Source organism: Tursiops truncatus, chromosome 4 (genome assembly GCF_011762595.2).
Source record: "Tursiops truncatus isolate mTurTru1 chromosome 4, mTurTru1.mat.Y, whole genome shotgun sequence".
Taxonomy (NCBI): Eukaryota; Metazoa; Chordata; class Mammalia; order Artiodactyla; family Delphinidae; genus Tursiops; species Tursiops truncatus.
The window spans coordinates 84564252-84585482 of NC_047037.1; the positions used below are offsets into that span (position 1 = coordinate 84564252).

General features: G+C 35.7%; 1 protein-coding gene across 1 annotated transcript in view; it reads left to right on the forward strand.

Annotated features, from left to right (window-relative positions):
• The window catches only part of CFAP44 (cilia and flagella associated protein 44), a 138030-nt gene that overhangs the window by 97478 nt on the left and 19321 nt on the right, over nucleotides 1-21231 (forward strand). The window contains exons 24-27 of the mRNA XM_019922445.3: nucleotides 4126-4303; nucleotides 6865-7365; nucleotides 13430-13633; nucleotides 14596-14791. Of these exons, the coding sequence (XP_019778004.1) occupies nucleotides 4126-4303; nucleotides 6865-7365; nucleotides 13430-13633; nucleotides 14596-14791 (1079 nt within the window). The remainder of the gene's footprint in view (nucleotides 1-4125; nucleotides 4304-6864; nucleotides 7366-13429; nucleotides 13634-14595; nucleotides 14792-21231) is intronic.

Sequence of the window (21231 nt, forward strand, 5' to 3'; positions counted from 1 at the left end):
ATCTCACACCATACAAAAAAACTTAAAATGGATTAAAGACTTGAATGTGAGACCTGAAACCATAAAACTCTAGAAAAAAATAGGTGGTAAGCTCCATGACATCAGCCTTGCAATGATTTTTTTTGGATTTAACATCAAAAACAAAGGCAATAAAAACAAAAAGTAAATAACTGTACTACATTAAACTAAAAAGCTTCTGTACATCAAAGGAAACCATCAACAAAATGAAAAGGCAACTCATGGAATGGGAGAAAATATTTGCAATCATATATCTGATAAGGAGTTAATATCCAAAATGTATAAAGAACTCATACCACTCAATAGCAAATAAACTAAAAAAAATGGACAGAGGAACTGAATAGACATTTTTCCAAAGAAGGCATACAGATGGCCAACAGGTATGTGAAAGTGTTCAGCATCACTAATCATCAGGGAAATGCGAATCAAACCCACAATGAAATACCATTTCACACCTGTTAGAATGTCTGTCATCCAAAGGACAAGAGATAACAAGTGTTGGTGAGGATGTGGAGAAAAGAGAATCCTTGTGCACTGTTGGTGGGAACATAAGTTGGTGTAGCCACTATGGAAAACAGTGTGGGGATTCCTCAAAAAATTAAAAATAGAACTACCGTATAATTCAGCAATTCCACTCCTGGTTATATATACAAGGGAGATAAAATCATTATCTCAGAGATATCTGTACCCCCCTATTCATTGTATTTGTAATAGCCAAGACAGGAAAACAACCTAAGTCTCCACTGATGGATGAATGGATTTAAAAAAGTTGTGGCACATATATACTGTACAACAGAATATTATTCAGCTATAAAAAAAGAAAGCAGTCCATTTGTGACAACACAAATGGACCTTGAGGGCATTATACTAAGTGAAACAAGTTTGACAGAGAAAGATAAATACTATATGATCTCACTTGTATGTGGAATCTAAAAAAATCTGACCTGATTGAAACAGAACAGATTGGTGGTTGCTAGAGGCAAGAGGTGTTAGGTGGGGATGGGAGAAATGGGTAAAAGTGGTCAAAAATACAAACTTGCAGTTATAAGAAATAAGTTCTGGGAATGTAACTTACTGCATGGTGACTATTAACAATACTGTTTTGTGTATTTGAGCTGAGAGAGTCAATCTTAATAATTCTCAGCATAAGGAAAAAATTGTAACAGTGTGTGGTGATAGATGTTAACTAAGTTCATTGTGGTAAATGTTTTGCAGTATATACACATATCAAATCATTATGTTGTATACCTTAAACTAATACAATATTGTATGTCAATTATATCTCAATGAAACAGAAAAATAAAATAGACTTTTGATATTTTCAAAAAATATTTTGCTGTATTTGATTTGCTAGTAATTTGTTAAGGACTTTTATATCTTATTAATGAAGAATATTGTTCTCTAGTTTTATTTTTATGCAATGTCTTCTCTGGGTTGTTATCAGGATAACAGTGGTTTCATAAAAAGAGTTGAAGTTTTTCTTTTCTATTTTCTAAAAGACTTTGTTTAGGCTTGGTATTATTTCTTCCTTAAATATTTGATAATATTTATCAGTAAAGCCATCTGGACCTGGAGTATTCTTTGAAGGAAGGTTATAAATTATAAACTCAAACTTTAAATTATTACAGTGCTATTCAGATCTTCCATTTCTTCTTGGGTCAGTTTTGGTAATTTGTGTCTTTCAAGGAATTTGTGCATTTCATCAGATTTATTGGCATAATATAGTTCATACAATACTATTCCCTTATTATTATTTTAATTTCTGTAGTATCTGTTGTGTTGTCCTCTTCTATTTTTGACATAGTTAATTTGTATCTTCTCTCTTTCTTGATCATTCCAGCAAGAGGTTTATCAATTTTATTAATTTTTTTAAGCAACTAGCTTTTGGTTATAGATTAAAAAAAATATATTGTTTGTCTGATTCTGATTTCTATGTCATTGATTTCTGTTCTATATCATTTCCTTCATTCTAGTTTAATTGGGTTTAATTAACTCTTTTCTTTCCTGTTGAGGTTTAAGTTTAAGGTGTAAACTTTGATTTTATACTTTTCTTCTAATGTAAGTATTTAAAGTAAAATTTTTCCTCTAAGCCCTGTGCTGCATTCCACTAGTTTTGATATATTTTCATTATTCTTCAGTCCAAAATATTTTCTAGTATCCCTTGTGATTTCTTCCTTGACTTGTGATTTATTTTAAAATATGCTGTTTAGTTTCCAAATATTTTGAGGTTTAAAAAATATCTTTCTGTTTGATTTCTAATTTAATTTTTTGTGGTCATAGAAAATAGTCTGTGTGATTTAAATTCTTTTAAATTTATTGGAAATTGTATAGGCCTGCATATAGTCTCTTAGTTAAAGTTCAATGTGTGCTTGAAAAAGAGTGTGTATTCTTGGGTGTACTGTTCCATACGTGTCAATGAGGACAAGGTGATTGATAATATTGTCTAAATCTTCTGTTTCTCCTACTTTGAAGGCATGACTCTTTTGGGGTTTCTACTGAATGTCTTCTGAATGTCTACTGAATTTGTTCACCTTCATGGTGTTTCACATTACAAGTGTACAAATTAATACTCAGCCAAAAACTCAAGAGAGCCCTCTATAGATTTCTTTGTGTAGCTCTGATAGTCTTTACCACAAAATTCTAGCCATTCTGGCCTCTGTGGAATCTGATTTCTGGGATTCCAACCCTACTCCATAGTATGGTAATTTCCTCCATGCAGAAACTAGGAGACAGTAAGGATTACTTATTTTGTTTCACTTTTCTCAGGAATTACAGTCCTGTGCTGCTTATCATTCAATGTCTGAACATAGTTGTTTTATATATTTTTGTTCAATTCTAGTTATTTGTAGCATGAGGATAATTATGGGCTGTGTTTCTCTCACATGGCAAGAGCAGAAGTATTTTGTTTCTTCCTTTCCTTCTTTTCCTTTCCTTTCCTTTCATTAAAAATATTAATCTTTCCTTTTAGTGCTGTTATACACAAATGAACAATTGTCAGTTAATACATTAGATGGCGTGTGTTTCCTTTGCTATACGCATGTTTGCTTTCCCCTAAAGGGCTGACTGAAGCTATATGCTCATATTGACAGACAGGCTTCACTTTAAAGAATTAGGTAGGTTAGGGTCTCCCAATGAAGATCCCCTCCGGGGGGGGGGGCCAACCCATAACATAGCTACCTTAGTATTTCCCAAGCAGAGAGGTCAGTTTCTGTAGAGATTAGTACTTCAGTTTTAGTTTATGTATAAGGTTGCTACTGCCTTGCATGTGTGTAGGTGGGAAAGCTGGGAGGGCGCAACTGGTTCAGGCATTCCTTTTCAATCCTCTAATTAATTTTACCAAATAATGTCTAGCATTCCATTCCCTGCTCCATACCTGCTCCATCTTTGCTTGGAGCCTCCTAGGAACTCTATCAAGAAGACCCAATCCAATTCTTTTTATAGCATTTTCCTGCGGGTATCTGGGACTAGAGTTTTCATTGGTCTGGTTTATCCATTAATACAACTTCATCTTCTTTCTGTCTTCTAGAAATGTATCTCTATCACTAGTTTGCTCATGGTTTTCTATCCCATTCTCAGCTTTCCTAGTGATTTACTTCCTTTGACACCCCACAGTGCCATTTCCATGGAATGTGGGAAAAGAGAGAGAGGTAAATACATATATACTCGTGCTATCATTTTGAATCACATGCCTTTTTTTGAAAATGTTATGACAAACTTTATGACTGTCATTTATGTTTTTTAAAAACTTTAACATTTTAGTGATTAAACAAAAAACAACAAACCTGTATCCAAAGCGTAATTTCTGTTGAGGGAATAAATAACAGTGTTGATCTAAATTACTTTGAAGTTAACCAAAGCCTAAGAATGATTCAGATTATTTCAGCACCATCTAGTTGATTAGTTTTTATTTATTACTTATTATTTTGCTTGAGGTGCTTTAAAAATAGCCATTAACATAAAAAAAAATCTTGGGCTCTATAGGAAAAGGCAGCACCACAGACTCAGAATTATGCTTTTGCTTCATGATTAAATTTGATTATATGCCTAAAGTAGACGAATTAGAGTTTATTGTCACGTTTATGGCTGAGTTTTCTGTTTTTCTGATAGGTACAACAGTAAACCTGGTGATGACTATGAAGATCCCAAAGATGTTCAAGCCATCAAAGAGGCCCAGTTGTATATGGGAGACTTCAATTTGAAGACAGCCCCAGACTATAAGATACCTGAACACATGAGAGTAAATGCTGCCAAGAAGGAAGAGGAACTGGGACACCTCGACTCTATGGTACTTACCCGTAGCTTTCATGACAATGAGGCACACACCCTGGATTTTTTAATTGAATTCTGCTGAAACCACCCATTTTGTTAGCTGGTCCATAAAGATGTATAGTCATAGAAATTTAGAATTGGAAAAGGGCTTCATGATTATCTAGAATAATGCCCCTTTTTACAAATGAGGAAATTGAGTCCCAAAGATAAGAGATTTATTCATGACTATTTAGTTAACATGGCAGAACCAGCCTTCAAATTAATTACTTGGTTCAATACCAGTTTCATGAGTGAAGGCATTATATTTTATGAACTTTGAATCTCTGAAATTCAAACACATCCTTGTTGGCTATTGTTTTTGGCTGCTGTGGACCACCAAGACTTAGGAAAATAGACCACTGTATTTAGCCTTTGTTTGAAGGACTTCCAAACTTTTGTAGGTGACACAATACTGAGCAGTTAATATATTCCTTTTTGATTCTCTCTGCATTTCCCCAAACTGCTTCTAATCATCCTGATTTCTCATACCTGTTTTCATCCTAAAGTTTCCTCTCCCTGTCATAGTAATTCCTTGCTTTGAATTGACAAGTGACTTTTCACACTTAGAGGCTCAGAAGGCATCTGAGTTACCATTTTGAGGAGAATTTTGTATATGGCCACCTAGTATGGCTGTGCAGGTTGCCCATTTCAAGGCATCACATTGAAAAGAGTGCCAATCATACCACAGATAGAGCATGTTTGAATATTTTATAATTTTCTGACAAATGGAAGTGTAAAGTGTCTTGAGGAAGGAGTGTCTTTTTCTGTTTCACTAAAGATGCTGTACATGCCAGCACTCCAGAGATCCTGGTATGGCGATTCATAGCCACATGTCAGTTTTCATAGCTCATACCTATAACTTTCTGATCAAATGGACATTTTGAACATTTTATTAGTGACCGTTTGGATTGTTTTTCTATCTGTTTGTCTAAGGCAATTCTTGTTTCAACTATCATGTTTCATCCGTTGTCACAGACAAATGTTCTTTTGATCACAATTTGCCAGTCATCCCACCTGAAGTTTCATAGTCCAGGTAGAGGTGATGGACAGGTGTGATGTCTTGAATGGAACTGCATTGCACTGAAATCTATTTTATTAAAATGACAGCATTAAATAATGCAGAGCACACAATTCTACCGGTCAGAAGATCAGAGTTCCGTTCCAATCTCTGCCACTTAATAGTTATATGAACTTGGCTAGTCATGTAACTCTCCCTAAGCCTCAGTTGTATTGTCTGTTTAAAAAAAAAAAGGTATTACTACCAATGAACAACGGTAAGACAAGACATGTCTAGTCTTCTTCATAGGGTTAAAGTAATGGTCAAAGTCAATAAACAGTCATTCTTATCATGGTTAAGTTCAAAGTCACTGAAAAGTATCAAGCATTTTAGAAGTTGTGTATTATACATTCCCCCCCCCCCCCCACCGCCTCCTCCCCCACCTCCCCCATCCATGGCTAGTGTTTAGGTGTGTGGTATTTGGAAAATTAGAAAGAGAGGCTTGGTATGTAAATTGGGCTCCTAAAAGAGGTAGGCCTTACAGCCACCAGGCTGGTTTGGGTTTGTTCTCCACTTAATTCTCGGTCCTCCAGGTACTTCAGAAGTGGTCCCTCACTCACCCAAGGGCTGGATTTTGAGTTTAAACCCTAATGCTTTAAAGATTTGTTCTTAAGTATGTAAAACATCTCCTCTATTTTGTTACAGTAGATAGTAAATATACAGGTAAGTTTTGTAAGACGACTTGAAGAAAAGCCTTTCGATCTTTTATTTTTCTTAACCTGTATATTTATGCAAAGTTACTCTTAACAGCCTTTGGGCCATCTAGTTGCCTAACTGCACACCAGGAGCAGGGTTGCATGTGACTGGAGGCTCTGGTCAGGGCATTTAGGAAACACAGCCTGGGGAGAGAGCTGGCAGTGAGGGAGCAGTGGGCCTGTTTGGCACCTGTGACTGGAGGCAGGGGCATAGCTGGGCTCGGATGAGTGGAGAAGGAACCAAGGAAAAGTCCAGGAACCTCTCAGTGTGACGTGGTACTGGAATTCAGGATCGTGACCTTGCCTGCACAAGGAGTAACAGAAAGAATGTGGCCAAAATACAGAACGACAACAGGCTAAAGTGGCCCGAGGTGGGCAACCCTAAGTGAGTCTAAGCCAATAGGATTTGAGTTTTCGTCAGGGAAGGACGGTTACTGTGTGCTCCTGACCAAAGAATGGCCTTCCCTTCCCTGGGATCTGGCTGAGTACAGGGCTCAGGAAGGACTTCCATTGAGTGGTGGAAGAAGGATGGGGGAACTCAGCCCTAGAAGCCAGCTGGGGGACACCAGAGGTCACATCCAGACCGTCTTCCCCTTATGGAGAGGTGAAATGGGGAAAAGCCTAAAAACTAGAGAAAATAACTTAGTAGCGAACAGGAATGATCAGATACATTTTTATCTTGAATTTTTGCTAGGCATTCCAGTCAAGGGACAAAAGCAAATTGTATTTCAAGCTGCCCTTTGTGAGCAGGTTGTCATTTTGCTTTCTTCCTGTTCTTTTTATCAGGCCTATGCAAAGAAAATGCACATGAACAAGTGCATTGTCTCTCTTCGAGACCTTAAAGTGGCTGTCATCGAGGAAATACAGTGCCTGGTGCAAGAACTGAAGAACATTCAGTCGACTCTTCACGTATCCAAGCACATCCCCATTCCCCAAATCCCTCAGATATACCCAGAAGAAGTTCCAGAAAAGAGATTTCAGTATGATGAGGAAACCCTCCTAGCTTTTAAGCGGCAGCAGATGAAAAATCAGGCTGAAATGGCCCCTCGAGTGGAAAAGGCAGCGTCTGCAGGCTCAGCTGGAAGCTTCCTCAGACTCTCTTCTGGAAAGGATGGGGATTTGACGACAAGTGATTCATTGTCTAGATCATCAAAAGCAACAGTATTCAATCTAGATATTCCAAAGTTCATGGAATTTGAAAGAACAGATCCAACTGAAGTGGAGCTGGAGATTATGAAGAGGGATGAGATTAAACACTTGTACATGCAACAGTATTTGATCAACAGGGTAAGAAATGAGACTGCTTATTTAAAGCTGAAGGAGAGAAGAGCAGGATAATTAAAATTGAATTATAATTTAATTAAAAATAATTAAAATTATTTTTAATTTCTCTACCTTAATCTTCCCCAAACCCTGACCAGCCCACAACTCACTGATGGCTTGGCTTTCTCCCCATCCCTGGTCTTTTGAAAATCATTGTGTTCTGCTCAGAACTTTGGAGCTTTTCAACTTTTTTCTTTTTGGAAAGCTAAGAATTAAGGGCAAATTCATGTTAATTGGTATCTAACTGAAGTCATGGTAAAGGAGAAGTGATAAAGCAGCCTTCAGATGATGGATGGAGCATAACTAAAAACCTTCCGGTGAAAATGGGGCACCCTCTGCTTTTCACCCCCTGCTCTTTCTCTAATGTGTGATTTGCCCCTTTAGTGAGAGTGTTCACGGTAATGACTAGCTTCAGAATTGTTCTGGAGCTGGAATGGCAAATATTTTTATTTGTAAGAAAATCAGGACCAGGCTGGGGCCAGTTGTGTGCAGGAGGTGCTCTGAATATGGAAGGAAAAGGTCCTTTCCTGGATGGAAGTTCCCTCCTGCCAGCTGTATAGAGTCCCCTTCCTCAGTGTGTCTGAAAGCAGCACCTATTACTCCCCAAACTTATTCTTCACCCATTATCTCTACTTCTTCCAGTGCTGTTTTCTCACTCTTTCTGTTTCTCCATACTTACCACCCCACTTCTGAGTTTCATATCTGTGCTTTTTTCTTTGCTATTTCCTTCTACCTACAATGACTTCTTCCAAAGTTGTCGTCATTCAAAACTCAGCTCACTTCCAAACCCTCTCCAGAATCTTCTGCCCACACTACATACTCTCCTTTCTTCTAAACTCCATTTGCACTTATAATCAGCATCTTAGGTTTTGTACTTATTTTTCTTGCTGTTTTATATGTGTTAGTTTTGTCTTACAAATTATACAATCTTTAATTGAAGTATAGTTGATGTACAATATTACAAGTTACACGTGTATAATATAGTGATCTACAATTTTTAAAGGTTATACTCCATTTGTAGTTATTATAAAATATGCTGTGTTGTACAATATATCATTGTAGCTTATTTTTTTTAACGTCTTTATTGGAGTATAATTGCTTTACAATGGTGTGTTAGTTCATTGCAGCTTATTTTATACATAATAGTTTGTACCTGTTAATCCCCTACCCTTATATTGTTCCTCCCTCCTTCCCTCTTCCCACTGGTAACCACTAGTTTGTTCTCTATATCTGTGAGTCTCTTGCTTTTTGTTATATTCACTAGTTTTATTTTTTTTTAGATTCCACATATAACTGCTAACATATAATATTTGTCTTAACCTGGATGACTTACTTCACTACCCAAAATATCCCCCAGGTCCATCCATGTTGTTGCAAATGGCAAATTTTCATTCTTTTTTATGGCTGAGTAATATTCCATTGTATATATGTACCACATATTTTTCCATTCATCTGTTGATGGACACCTAGGTTGCTTCCATATCTTCACAATATCTTGTAAATAATGCTGCTATGAACATTGGGGTGCACATATCTTTTTGAATTAGTGTTTTTGGTTTTTTTGGATATATACCCAGGAGTGGAATTGCTGGGTCATAAGGTAGTTCTATTTTCAGTTTTTTGAGAAGCCTCCCTACTGTTTTCCACAGAGCTACACCAATTTACATTCCCAACAACAGTGTGTGAGTGTTCCCTTTTCTCCACATTCTTGCCAAAATTTTTTATTTGTGTGTGTGTGTTTTAATGATAGCCATTCTGACAGGTGTGAGGTGATTATCTCATTGTGGTTTTGATTTGCATTTCCCTAATGATTGGCTATGTTGAGCATCTTTTCATGTTCCTTTTGGCCACCTGCGTTTCTTCTTTGGAAAAATGTCTATTCAGGTCTTCTGCCCATTTTTTAATCAGATTGTTTGTTTGTTTGTTGATGTTGAATTGTATGAGCTGTTTATATATGTTGGATATTAACCCCTTGTCCGTCGTATCACTTGCCAATATTTTCTTCCATTCAGTAGATTGTCTTTTCATTTTGTTGATGGTTCCCTTTGCTGTCTGAAAACTTTTAAGTTTAATTAGGTCCCATTTGTTTATTTTTGCTTTTGTTTGCTTTAGGAGACAGATCCAAAAAAAAATTGCTATGATTTATGTCAAAGAATGTTCTGCTTATGTTTTCCTCCAGGAATTTTATGGTTTCCCAGCCTTAAATTTAGGTCTTTAATCCATTTTGAGTTTATTTTTGTGTATGGTGTTAGAGGATGTTCTAAGTTTATTCTTTTACATGTTGCTGTCCTGTTTTCCCAGAACCACTTATTGAAGGGGCTGTCTTTTCTCCATTGTATATTTTTGCCTCCTTTGTCATAGATTAATTGACCATAGGTGCATGAGTTTATTTCTGCGCTCTCTATTCTGTTTCACTGATTGATGTGTCTGTTTTTGTGCCAGTATCATACTGTTTTGATCATTGTAGCTTTGTAGTATGGTCTTGAAGTCAAGAAGCATAATTCCTCCAGCTCCACTTTTCTTACTTGAGATTATTTTGGCTATTTGAGGTCTTTAGTGTTTTCACACAAAAATTTTTTTGTTCTAGTTCTGTGAAGAATGCTATTGGTATTTTGATAGGGATTGCATTGAATCTATAGATTGCCTTGGGTAGTATGGTAATTTTAACAATATTGATTCTTCCAATCCAAGAACACAGTATATCTTCCCATCTGTTTGTGTGATCTTCAATTTCTTTTATCAGTTTCTTATAGTTTTCCGAGTATAGGTCTTTTACCTCCCTAGGTAGATTTATTTCTAGGTATTTTATTCTTTTTGATGTGATGGTAAATGGGATTGTTTCCTTAATTTCTCTTTCTGCTAGTTCCTTGTTAGTGTATAGAAATGAAACAGATTTCTGTATATTAATTTTGTAACCTGCAACTTTACTAAATTCATTGATGAGCTCTAGTAGTTTTCTGGTGGTGTCTTTAGGATTTTCTATGCATAGTATCATGTCATCTGCAAACAAGGACAGTTTTGCTTCTTCTTTTCCAATTTGGATTCCTTTTATTTCTTTTTCTTGTCTGATTGCTGTGGGTAGGACTTCCAATACTATGTTAAATAAAAGTGGCAAGAGTGGGCATCCTTGTCCTCTTCCTGATCTTAGAGGAAATGCTTTTAGCTTTTCACCTTTAACACATTTTTGGCCAGAGGCATATTATGGCCACAGGCATTAGTTTCTGCAAAGATCCCCCAGTCAATAATGTGTTAGCTATGGGTTTGTCATATATGGCCTTTATTATGTTGAGGTATGTTCCCTCTATGCTCACTTTCTGGAGAGTTTTTATCGTAAATGGATGTTGAATTCTGTCAAAAGTTTTTCTGCATCTATTGAGATAATCATATGTTTTTTATTTTTCAATTTGTTAATGTGGTGTATCACATTGATTTGTGGATATTGAATTATCCTTGCATCCTTGGAATAAATCGCACTTGATCATACTGTATGATTATTTAATGTATTGCTGGAATCAGTTTGCTAATATTTTGTTAAGGACTTTTGCATGTATGTTCATCAGTGACATTGGCCTGTGATGTTCTTTTTTGTGTGATATCTTTGCCTGGTTTTGGTATCAGGGTGATACTGGACTCATAGAATGAGTTTGGAAGTGTTCCTTCCTCTGCAATTTTTTGGGAATAGTTTTAGAAGGATAGCTGTTAACACTTCTCTAAATGTTTGGTAGAATTCATCTGTGAAGCTCTCTGGTCCTGGACTTTTGTTTGTTGGGAGTTTTTAAAATCACTGATTCAATTTCAGTACTGGTAATTGGTCTATTCAATTTTCTATTTCTTCCTGGTTTCGTTTTGGGAGATTGTACATTTCTAAGAATTTGTCCATTTCTTCTGGGTTGTCCATTTTGTTGTTATATAGCTGTTAGTAGTAGTCTCCTATGACCTTTTGTATTTCTGTGGTGTCAGTTTTAACTTCCCTTTTTCATTTCTGATTTTATTCATTTGGGTCCTCTGCCTTTTTTCTTGGTGAGTTTGGATAAAGTTTTATCAATTTTGTTTGTCTTTTCAAAGAACCAGCTTTAGTTTCATTGATTTTTTTCTATTTTTTTTTTAGTCTCTGTTTCATTAGATACAACTCTAGGATTCCCCTGAAGTGTCTAGGACAATGCCAGACATATAGTAGATATTCAGTAAAAAGTTTTAATTGATTTAATTTTAACTATTAATTTAACAAATATTTATTGGACATTCTATGTGCAGAAACAGTGCTAGCTAGGTAGTAGGGATGAAACAATTGTCAAGTCATACACATTCTCTATCCTATACAGCTTACAGGCTATGAGGGGTAGTGAGAATAAAACAGGCATAACCCTTACAACCTTGGACACCTATGTGGTATAGTTGCAGAATGGTGTTGCACTGAAGAAAACATAGTGCTTCCTCCAAAGAAATTTAAAAATAATTCAAATTTGTTGAACAAGCATTAAAGTGGAACCCACTTAGTCTACAGTCATACATTAAAAGTTTAATTTTTCTTCTCCTTGGTTTGTTGTGTTTTTTGTTTTTGCTTTTTAGCTCTCTGAAATTCTCCAGCAGTTTCACAGACCCAAACCCACAGATATCTTCCTCTTTCTCAGCCCCAGGCTGAGCCCTCACTCATTATAGGCATTTGATAGTCGAGGCTCCCCATTCAAGTACAGCCTAATGAAAAACATGGAATGGTTTGTCTTTTTCCTGGTGTACTAGTTTCATTGGGAGAATCAGCTCTTTGGGCTCTCTGTTGATCTCTTCATCTCCTTTGGGATGGGGCAAGGGAGACGCTGTGTCAAAATCAAAGTAAAACTGAGGATTTAAAATCATTTGAAATTGCAGTGGAATAAAGTCTAGACCAGGACATGAGATGTTTGGGTTCTTTTTTTATTTTTTTATTATTTTTTTTATTTTAATTTTTGTCTATGTTGGGTCTTCATTTCTGTGCGAGGGCTTTCTCTAGTTGCGGCAAGTGGGGGCCACTCACTATCGCGGCCTCTCTTGTTGCAGAGCACAGGCTCCAGAAGCGCAGGCTCAGTAGTTGTGGCTCACGGGCCTAGTTGCTCCGCGGCATGTGGGATCTTCCCAGACCAGGGCTCGAACCCGTGTCCCCTGCATTGGCAGGCAGATTCTCAACCACTGCGCCATCAGGGAAGCCCGATATTTGGGTTCTTATCCAAGCTCTGTAACAAATTTGATCTCAGGGAAGTCACTTTTAGTCTCAATTTCTTCATCTGTAAATAAACCAAGAAGATTGTACAGGTTTCTTGTGGCTCCACAATTATATTTATCTGTTTAAAAATATTTACTGTTCTGTAGATTTGAAACTTTTCAAAATAAGAAGGTGAGGAAAATATTATTTTAGTACTTACTGTGTGAAGGGCAGTGTAGAGATGCCATGGGGATAGAGTGGAGACAGACACAATACTACCCACAAAGAGCTCACAGTCTCTGATTTAAACCAGCAAGAAGGACATTCTTTTTTTTTTTTTTTTTTTTTTTTTTTTTGGTGGTACACGGGCCTCTCACTGTTGTGGCCTCTCCTTTTGCGGAGCATAGGCTCCGGACGCGCAGGCTCAACGGCCATGGCTCATGGGCCCAGCCGCTCCGCGGCATGTGGGATCTTCCTGGACCAGGGCACGAACCCGTGTCCCCTGCATCGGCAGGCGGACTCCCAACCAGTGCGCCACCAGGGAAGCCCCAAGGACATTCCTGATCAATGGCTTAATCAATGGTGAAGAAACAGCTCGAAGGACTGCAGTTACAGAATACCTACCACTTAATAAACCAGTTCATCAATGGTATTAAATGTACATAAATTAAATTATGAGACTGTATACACACCCATGTGCCCCACCCACCCACCCTTGTAATTCTCCATCCATAATAAGGGCATAATAAGAAAATGCTTTTACCCAAACAAATCAGTATTGTTGGATAGTTTTAAAAATGCATGTACCTGTTTTAAACTTCTAACATACCCTCAAATCTTCTTCCACCTCAGATCAAAGAACTGATTGTCACTTTTGATGCAGAACTCCGTCTCCTGAGACATCGGAAACTGAAACTAGATACTCAGATGAAATTATCTGACCTGCACCATGTCACATTATTTCAAGAAATGCTTCTCCTGAAGAATTTTGAGAAACAGGAGAACATACTTCAAGAGCGTGTTAATTCATTAGACAAAGAGGAACAGGACATGCAAGTATGAATGGGCAGAAGAGTGCTAGCTGGCTACAGCCTTAGTTATGGAGGGGACTTGATTCTTCTTTTCTTTCTTCTTCTCAACTTAATTTCCCCACTTGTTCTAGTCCACATCTCTTTCTTGTCTTCTCTTCCTCCTCCTTTTCCCCGTTATTCCTGTTTGCTCTCTGTTTTTGGTAGCCGTGCTCAGGGAGGAGTGAATCATACTTTTTAATGAATTTGATCTGATATTTTGTAAGGTAGGAGAATAAATTTTTCAAAAGTGACCCTTATGTTTAGTTTACCTAATTAAAAGTCTGTTTTTGTTGTCAGTAGCTATCATGTGAAGTTGAGTTTTGATTATATATTATCCTTATGAATGAACATACTTGGGAAAGAAGCTGGTAAATTTCTTAAATATTATAGCCAGTTTTAGAGTAATAAATAATTGAATAGCACATGAAATTAAGTTTATTTGTTACATACATGTTAAATTTAAAGAGATTAATTAGACCATCTATCTTTGTCTTAAAAGAAGAAGGATTGTATTAGATAATACATACTCAATAGTGATGTCAATTTTTAGGTATATCAGTTTCACTAAGAGCAGATGTGCCTTTTTGTTTTAGTTATCTTGTATTGATATGAAAAAAAACTTTTTTGAGACCACACATGGAAGAATACTAGCTGATATCCACATATCAGTAAAAATTTCAATTTACCTAATTTAATTTCTTGAGGAAGTTAAACGTCAAAGAATCGACCTTATCTGATTCTGAACTTAACTGATTTTTACAAAAGAATTATAAAATTTTAATCAAATAAATGAATGACTCTGCATTCAGAAACATCAGAAATGTAAACTTCTATTAAGAAGCTTAAAAAATGTTTGTAGGCTGTAACCTTACATTGTAATGTACATTGTTCTCTGAACCTGGTTTATCAGAAATATTGATCATTTGTTCTTATTTTTTGTTCGTTTAGTGGAAAATAAATGAAACTCTTAAAGAGATGGAAGAGAAAAAGAATGAAGTCGCCAAGATCCAGGACCAAGAAAAGGCACTCTATGCTGGTTTCCAAGCAGCCCTTGGAGAAAACAATAAATTTGCTAACTTTCTCATGAAGGTACTAAAGAAGAGGATTAAGCGGGTGAAGAAAAAGAAGGTTGAAGGAGATGCTGGTTTGTATTTCTTTTTACATATGATCCTATTTTTTTCTCATTAGCATGAAATAGAGAAATAACTAAGGGAAATAGTACACCCTTTTATTTCACTACAACATAGACAATGTAGAGGCACTATGGGGTTACAGATGAGAGCATATAAACCTTTAGGTCTCTAACCATCTGGATTGTGTGTGTGTGTGTGTGTGTGTATCTGGTATAAGATATCATAGGATAGTTTAATTTAACAAGCACATCTTTTCATATGTTTATTTGCCACCTGTATATCTTTGGTAAAATGTCTCTTCATGTCTTTTGCCCATGTTTGAATAGGATTGTTTGCTTTGGTACTGTTGAGTTTTGAGAGTTCTTTACATATTACACCTACTAGTCCTTTGTCAGATATGTGGTTTGCAAATATTTTCTCCTGGTCTATAGCTTGTCTTTTCATTCCCTTAACAGAGTTTGCACAGTAATAGTTTTGAATTTTGTCAGTGTCCAATTTGTCAGTTTTTCCCTTAAAATTTTTTTTCTTCTTTTAAATTGAAGTATAATTGATTTACAATGTTGTGTTAATTTCTGCTGTACAGCTAAGTGACTCAGTTATACACATATATACACTTTTTAAATATTCTTTTCCATTATGGTTTATCATAGGATACTGAATATCATTCCCTGTGCTATACAGTAGGACCTTGTTGTTTATCCGTTCCATATATAATAGCTTACATCTGCTAACCCCAACCTCCCACTCCATCTTGCCCCCATCCCCTTCCCTCTTGGCAACTACAAGGCTGTTCTCTATGTCTGTGAGTCTGTTTCTGTTTTGTAGGTAGGTTCATTTGTGTCATATTTTATATTCCACATGTAAGTGATAGCATATGGTATTTGTCTTTCTCTTTCTGAGTTCACTTAGTATGATCATCTCTAGTTGCATCCATGTTGCTGCAGATGGCATTATTTTGTTCTTTTTTATGGCTGAGTAGTATTCCATTGTATATATGTACCACATCTCCTTATTCCATTCATCTGTTGATGGACATTTAGGTTGTTTCCATGTCTTGGCTATTGTGAATAGTGCTGCTATGAACATAGGGGTGCATGTATCTTTCTGGATTAGAGTTTTGTCTGAATATATGCCCAGGAGTGGGATTGCCGGATCATATGGTAATTCTATTTTTAGTTTTCTGAGGAACCTCCATACTATTCCCATAGTGGCTGTACCAACTTACATTCTCACCAAGAGTGTAAGAGAGTTCCTTTTTCTCCACACCCTCTCCAGCATTTGTTATTTATATAGTTTTAATGATGGCCATTCTGACTGGTATGAGGTGATACCTCATTGTAGTTTTGATTTGCATTTCTCTAATAATTAGTGATGTTGAGCATCTTTTCATGTGCCTATTGTATTTCTTCTTTGGAGAAATGTCTATTTAGGTCTGCCCATTTTTTGATTGGGTTATTTTTTGTTGTTGAGTTGTATGAGCTGTTTGTATATCTTGAGTTTTTCCCTTTTTGGATCTTGTTATGGTGTCAAGTCTAGAACTCTTTGCCTAGCCCTAGGTCCTAAAGATTTTCTCCTATTTTTTTCTAAAAGTTTTATCATTTTACATTTAAGTCAGTGATCCATTTGGAGTTAATTTTTGTATAAGGTGTGAGACTTTGGTCAATGTTTTCTTTTCTCCTAGGAATCTCCAATTGTTCTAGCACCATTTGTTGAAAAGGCTGTCTCTCTTCCATTGAATTGCTTTTGATCTTTGTCAAAAATCATTTGGGCCTATTTGTGTGGTTCTATATCTGGGTTTTCTATTCTCTTCTATTGATTTATGTGGCTATCTCTCCACCAATACTATAGTCTTGATTGTAGTAGCTATTGAGTTCTGAAATCGGGTAGACTAATTTCTCCCAGTTTATTATTCTTTTTCAAAATTGTTTTAGCTATTCCAGCTCTTAATATATTTCCATATTTTAGAATTTTTTTTCTCAAACTACAAAAAATCTTGTTGGAATTTTGATAGCAATTGTGTTAAACTTCTATATCAATCTGGGGAGAATTTGCATCTTTACTGTGTTGAGTCTTCCAGTGCATGCACATAGTATGTATTTATGTAAAGCTTTGATTTGTCATCAGCATTGTGTTTTCAACATACAATTCAAGTTCATGTTTTGTTAGATTTACACCAAAGTATTTCCCTTTTTTTTGAGTAATTTTAAAAGGTATATTGCTTTTAATCTTGGTGTCCACATATTCATACTAGTATATAGAAATATAATTGCTTTTTAGATGTTTATCTTATATCTTATAACCTTGCTTATTAGTTTTAGGGGTTTTTGATTGATTCCTTGGGAATTTCTATCTGTAAAAAGGGCCAGTTTTATTTATTTCTGGTCGGAATGCCAATTACCTTTTATTGCCTTATTGCACTGGTTAGAACATCCAGTACTGTCTTGAAATAGAGTGCTCAGAGCTGATATCCTTGCCTTAGTCCAATTTTAGGGGGAAAGCATTCAATCTTTCACCATTAAGTCTGCTACCTGTACCATTAAGAAACACCTGTGTTTCATAGTCTTTATCAAGTTCAGGAAGTTCTCCTCTCTCCCTATTTTTCATGAATTTTTATCACGAATGGGTGTTGAATTTTTATCAGATGCTTTACTGTATTGACAATTATGTGATTTTTTTTTTCTTTAGCCCGTTAAGATGGTGGATTATATTGGCTGATTACTGATTACCAGATCAGACTAGCATTTCTGAAATAAATCTCCCTTGGTGTGATGTAAAATTCTTTTTATATATTGCTGAATTCTACTTGCTAATATTTTGTTAAGAAATTTTATGTCTATATTCATGAGGATCATTGTACTGTTTTTGTACTATATCTGGTTTTAGTATCAGGAGAATAATAGCTTCAGAATGTGAATTGGGAAGTCTTCTCTCCTTTTTGATTTTTCTGGAAGATATTGTAAAGAATTTATGGCAATTCTTTATAAATGTTTGGTAAAGTTCTCCAGTGAAACTATTTGGGCCAATGGATATCTTCAAGGTAGTTTTAAAATTAGAATTTCAATGTTCTTAATAGTTACAGAACTATTCAAATTATCTATTTTATATTGGGTGAGTTGTAGTAATTTGTATTTTTTGTGGAATTGGTCTATTTCACCTAAGTTAGCAAATTTATGTACATAGAGATGTTCATTGTATTTCCTTGTTATCCTTTTAATATCTGCAGCGACTGTAGTAATATCACCTGTTGCATTCTCGATATTGGTAAGTTGTTTCTTATCTTCCTATTTTTTTTTCAGTCTTGCTAGAGGTTTGTCAATTCAGTTGATCTTTTTGAGAACAAATCAGCTCTTTGTATAAGTGATTTTCTCTATTATTTTTCTGCTTTCAATTTTATTGATTTCTGTTATTATCTTTACTATTAGCTTCCTTCAGCTTGCTTTGGGTTTATTTTGTACTCCTGTTTTTAGGTTTTGAGGTGGGAGCTTAAATCATTGACTTGAGAATTTTTCCTCTTTTCTAGTTTAGTACCATAATTTCTCTCTCAGCACTGCTTTAGCTGTATTCCACAAATTTTCAAGTGCATTTTCATTTCCATTCAGGTCAATGTAGTTTTAAAATTTACATTGTGACTTCTGGGTCCCATCAATTATATACAAGTGTGTTGTGTAGGTCCAAGTGTTTTGAGATTTTCCTGTTATCTTTCTGTTATTGAGTTCTAGTTTGATTCCATTGTGGTCAGAGAACACACTTTGTATGATTTCAGTTCTTTTATATTTGTTGAGATTTGTTTTATGGTCTGACATACGGTCAATCTTGGTGTATGTTCTGTGGGCACTTGCAAAGAATGTATATTGTGCTGTTTTGTGTGAAGTGTTTTATTACTGTTAGTTAGATTCTACTGATTGATGATACTGTTCAGGTCTTCTGTATCCTTGCTGATTTTCTGTATAGTTTTTGCATCAAATGTTGAGGGAGGGGGTGTTGAAGTCTCCAAATATAATCATGGATTTGTCTATTTCTCCTTTCATTTTTGTCAGTTTTTGCTTCACATATTTTGCAGCTCTGTTGTTCTATGAATACACATTTAATATTGCTATGTCTTCTTGATGGATTGACACTTTTATCATTATATAAGGTCTTTTTCTGTCTTGGGTAATTTTCTTTGCTCTGAAGTCTATTTATCTTATATTAGTATAGCCAGTCTTGCTTTGCTTTGATTAAAATAGTTGCATAATATGCCTTTCCCCTCCTTTTAATTTCAACTTGACTATATGATTATATTAGAAATGAATTTGTGATAGACAGCGTATGGTCAAATAATGTTTTTCATCCACTCTGTCTTCTAATTGGTATATTGAACCACTTACATTTGATATATTAGGGCTTAAGTCTGCCATTTTATTTTTTATTTGTTCTTATTCTCTGTTTTCTGTGTTTGTTCTTTTTCCTACCTTCCTGTGGGTTACTTGAACATTTTTTTTAGAATTCCATTTTAATTTTCTCTAGCACTTTTTAATGTATCTCTTTGTATACTTTTTTTAGTGGTTGCTCTATATATTATTGATATATATACATAATTTATCCCAGTCCACCAGTGTCATCATTTTACCAGTTTAAGTCAAGTATAGAATCCTCGTCTACCTTTACATCTCTTTATCTTCCCTATTTATAATATGCTTGTCTTAAATATTTCCTCTACATACATCTAGAACCATATCAGATAATGTTATAATTTTTGCTTCAATTATCAAACATAATTTAAACACTTGGAGGAGGAAAGCCTATTGTATTTATCCATGTTTCTGCTCCAAGTTTCCTGTTTTAAAAAATAATTTTCCTTCTGTGTAAAGAATTTCTTTTATCCATTCTTTTATGGCAGGTATACTAGTGGCAATTTCTTAAATTTTCCTATAATCTGAGTATGTCTTGATTTCTCCTCTTTTTCTGAAAGACATTTTCACTGGGTATAGGATTGTAGGTTGGCATTTCTTTTCTTTCAGCATTTGAAAAATATTGTGCCAATTCCTTCTGGTCTCCATAGTTTCTGATGAGAAACCCTCTGATATTCAAATTGCTTATCCCCTTTTCTCTGTTTGCCTTCAAGATTTTTTTCTCTTTAGTTTTCAGAAGTTTGACTGTGATGAGTCTTAGTGTAGATTTTTTTTTGGATTTATCCTCTTTGGAATTCATTCAGCTTATCCGTAGGTTTATGTCCTTTGCCAAATTTGAGAAGTTTTCAGCCATTATTTCTTCAAGTCCTTTTGAAGACTCCCTCTTTTCCTCGCTCCTTCATGTGACTCTGATGGCATGAATGTTAGACCTTTCATTATGGTCCCATAGGCCCCTGAGGCTCTGGGGTTTGGATTCTGTTTGTTTTTCCAGTTTGTTTTCTCTCTGTTGTTCAAACTGGCTACTTTCTACTGTTCTTTCTTCAAGTTCACTGATTCATTTCTCTGTCCCCTCCATTCTGCTGTTGAACCCATCCATTAGTTTCTATTCTAATTATTGTATTTTTCAGTTCTAAAATTTCCATTTAGTTCTTCTTTATATAAATAAATAGGCTGAGACTATTTCTTTGAGGCATTTCATTTTTTCATTTGCTTCAAGTGTGTTCATAATTGCTCATTGAAGCATTTTTATCTTGCCTGTTTAAAGTACTTTGTCAGATAATTCTAACATTTCTGTCATCTTAGTGTTAACATTTATTGGTTGTCTTTTCTCATTCAGTTGGAGATATTCTTGGTTCTTGGTATGATGCCTGACTTTCAGTTGAGAGCTGGAGACGTTCATATTATGTATGAGATTCTGTATCTTATTTAAATCTTCTGGCTTACTTGTTTACTTGGCTTTCTCTAACACTGCCAGAGGAAGGAGTGGGTGCATCCTCCTTACTGCCAGGTGGAGGTACTCAGCCTTTTTTTTAACCCAAGGGAAGGGAGATCTCCTTACTATTGTTGTGTGCAGATGGGAGTCCCAGCTCCCCACAGAATCTCTACTGACAGCATGGTGAGGTCATTTGGCTAGAGAGAGCAGGTTCTGGTTGGGCCTTTCTTTATCTGCACCTGTTGGTGTTTCAGGTTTCTCAGTCTTCTCCACCTCTGAGATACAGGGCAAAAAAAAAAGGCCCAAGGAACTCACCACAGTGTTGTTCCTCAGGGTTTGAAGTGCATTAGTAGGTCTGCTGCCTTCTCCCCACTTCTCAGAGTCTTCTTGTGTTTGTTTTACATATAATGTCCAGGGGTTTGGGCTGTATTTAGTGGGAGGAATAGGGGAAGTAGATCTGCTTCATTTTCTTGAAAACAGAAATCTATGTAAGAATTTTAAAGCCTAATTTTAAACTTTGCTGATTTATTCCATAAGGTGGTACAGATCACTTGTAGTCATTTTAAGAGACATTTTAATTAAATTAATTAATTAATTTATTTATTTTGGGCTGCATTGGGTCTTTGTT